This window comes from Wasmannia auropunctata, unplaced genomic scaffold, assembly GCF_000956235.1.
Source record: "Wasmannia auropunctata unplaced genomic scaffold, wasmannia.A_1.0 LD289233.1, whole genome shotgun sequence".
NCBI classification, from domain to species: domain Eukaryota; kingdom Metazoa; phylum Arthropoda; class Insecta; order Hymenoptera; family Formicidae; genus Wasmannia; species Wasmannia auropunctata.
Window position 1 is genome coordinate 1 of NW_012073657.1, and position 2,820 is coordinate 2,820.

The 2,820-nt window shown below is 30.2% G+C and overlaps 1 protein-coding gene across 1 annotated transcript; it reads left to right on the plus strand.

Annotated features, from left to right (window-relative positions):
• Positions 1 to 509: 509 nt before the first annotated feature.
• On the plus strand, positions 510 to 2,061 carry LOC105461408 (FTS and Hook-interacting protein homolog; the record flags this gene model as incomplete). Its single annotated transcript, XM_011707902.1, has 2 exons — positions 510 to 683; positions 772 to 2,061. Coding segments are annotated over 2 exons (1,464 nt in total), but the record flags the coding sequence as incomplete, so codon positions are not given.
• Positions 2,062 to 2,820: the final 759 nt, after the last annotated feature.

Sequence of the window (2,820 nt, forward strand, 5' to 3'; positions counted from 1 at the left end):
TAGATCAATGTTTTTTTAGACATGTACATTGTAATTCATATGTATTATATCTTGCTAAGAGTTAATTTTATTTAAAACTGCATTTTTAAAGTTACCACACGAGCTTGATTATCCAGAGAGATGATAAAACAGTTGGAAAAAAAAAGTAATTTTGCGGCAATATATTTGATATTATAGCATTATAAGTATTCATACTTATTTATAAAGCATTTATATAATAAAAATTATGGTCTTAATAATGTATTATTTAAATAAATCGCAAATTTATGTCAAAAGTTGATAATATCGACACTCTGCAATTACCTCCGGGCCCACCGGGCCCATTTGCTGGCACGAAAATTTGCCCAGGGCTGTCGGTCTTTAACAGTTTCTCGTCGGTGTTATTACTAATTACTAACATATTAGTTATAAATTATTAATAATTATTTTTTTAAAACGATCGATAAACTGTATATTGTTTTGTACGTACATACGTGAGTGAACTTTTAAATATAATTCTTTGAAAATAATTGCAGACGACTGTGGAGGAATTGGTTACAGCAACAGCTTATTTTGATTTGTTTCTTCGATCTGTAACTGATCCTGGCTTGTTACGGTCGCTTGTTAGATTTCTATTAGAAGATAATTATGATGACTGTAGAATACTGGATAGTTTAATACAAAGGATTTCTTCTCGATCAAGGGTAAATTAGAAAACTTTTAAGTATAACATATTTGGTAGAATATTTCTTGAATATAAACTTGTTTCTAATATTTTATTTTTGAATTTAGTTATGTATAGTTACTCTGGCATTGTTTGAAACTCTGGTTAATTTAAATTGCGAGGATGTTATGTTGGAATTGTGTTTGGGTGCATTAAATCCATGTTCACACGTAATGCTTTCTCAACGTAGTCGACTGAGAGATATAGATCCTTTTGGACGTGCAGCAGAAAAATTTTTATCTCTGACACCACGTTGTTGTTCTGTATTTACGTCATTGGACTCGCAAACAAATTCTTTACCTAGCACTGTATCATCTACATATGATAGATATGGATATATCACATCTGATTCTATGATATCGCTACCGACATCGATAAATTACGGTACTAGATTAACAGATAGCTTATATGGAAATTATCATGCATATCTCTGTGATGCTAGACAAAAAATTAAAGCTTGCCGTATTGCGTGTTCCAATTGGTCTTGTCAATATGATGGTAATTTACTTCGAAATAGCAATACTAATAGCATGATTACATTGATAAATGAAAATATTGTATCTGATCAATCACAGAAAAAGGCAGCAGAAGCTAGAACATTGGAAATGATTAAGAATGCAATGAAATCGTGCGAAAATGATGATGATGTACCATTGGACAACGTATTACTTAATGTTCAATCTTTGTTGGAGGGCAAAGATTTAAACAGTAATAAACATAATGTTAAAAACGAAATCAACATGGATATTGCACTGTCTTTTGACGAACAGGCACAATTGGATGCTGATATTGCAGAGTTGTTGAACGAAAATATCGAAATGACAGAATGTACAAAGGAAACTTATTTAGATAAGAAAGAATCCGATAGCTGCATAGACGATTCGACCACGGCGATGAATTCACTTATATCATTAGGCGAGAGTAGCGGCTACGAAAGCATTGCGTTTAAAGGATCGCCAGAGTCAACACCGGACAACGAGACCAATGAAGATATGAGTGAGCATGAAGAAACGCATGTTATAATTAAGAAAGAGATTGATGATGTCGTTATGCGTAATGTCGCGGAATCAAATCTTCCGATAACTGCGGAAACATCGAGTAAATCAAATAAAGACACTTTCTATCGACAGGACGTGTTTAATGGACAGCCAAATGTCGGTATATTTTTAGATGTGATTTTACGGAAACTCGAATGTATGACAAGCAATAATTTGTATGTAAATTTACATCTTACGGGTCTTATTAGCAGATTGGCAGTATATCCACAACCTTTATTGCAATCGTTTCTGTTAAATCATTCTCTTGTATTTCAACCCAGCATCAGATCTTTGTTTCAGGTATATATTTATCGAGTTGCTGTAGCATTTATGATTAAAATTCTAACAATATATAGCAAAATATTGAATTTTTTCATATTTTATTTAGATTGAATGAATAAAATAAGTAATAATTGATCAATTTGTAAAAAAAATTAAATTAAAAGCAATACAAGTCAGCAAGCGCAAATATTCACATTTTAATCAAAACCTTTTATAGTGTTCGTTAAAAACATTCTTTTTAATATTTATTATAAATAATATAAATCATACCGTATCTATATTTTTGAGGTTTGTTCAAAAAATGAAACAATATCTTTTTTAAGATTCAAAATCTCTTCATTAAATTTTTTTATGCTGAAGAAATGTGATCAGAAATAGTCAAGTAATATTTTAAATCAAATTTGGTCCCCCTTTTTGTAATTTTATATGAAATGACTGCGGATTCGTATTTAGATATCCCCAAAACTTTAATTTATGAAAATAGAAAAATTTTCTAGCCCCCTGTGCTTTAGTAATTGAAGTTTATTCCAAAAATTTTTTGACGACAGTCCATTCTAGTCGCGATTCTGGAATTTTTAAAAAGATCATACGGCATCAAAAGGTAGACACTTCAACGGAAATTTTAAGAAATATTTTATTTCAAAAATTGAAGTAGGCAGGGGGGAAAATTGAAGTAGGCTGGCCTTTTTGACAGAGAATGCCCCATATATATGTACATATAAATTAAAATATAAATATTTGTATATTTAAATATATATATATATTTATTATAAATATATATATATATATATATATATA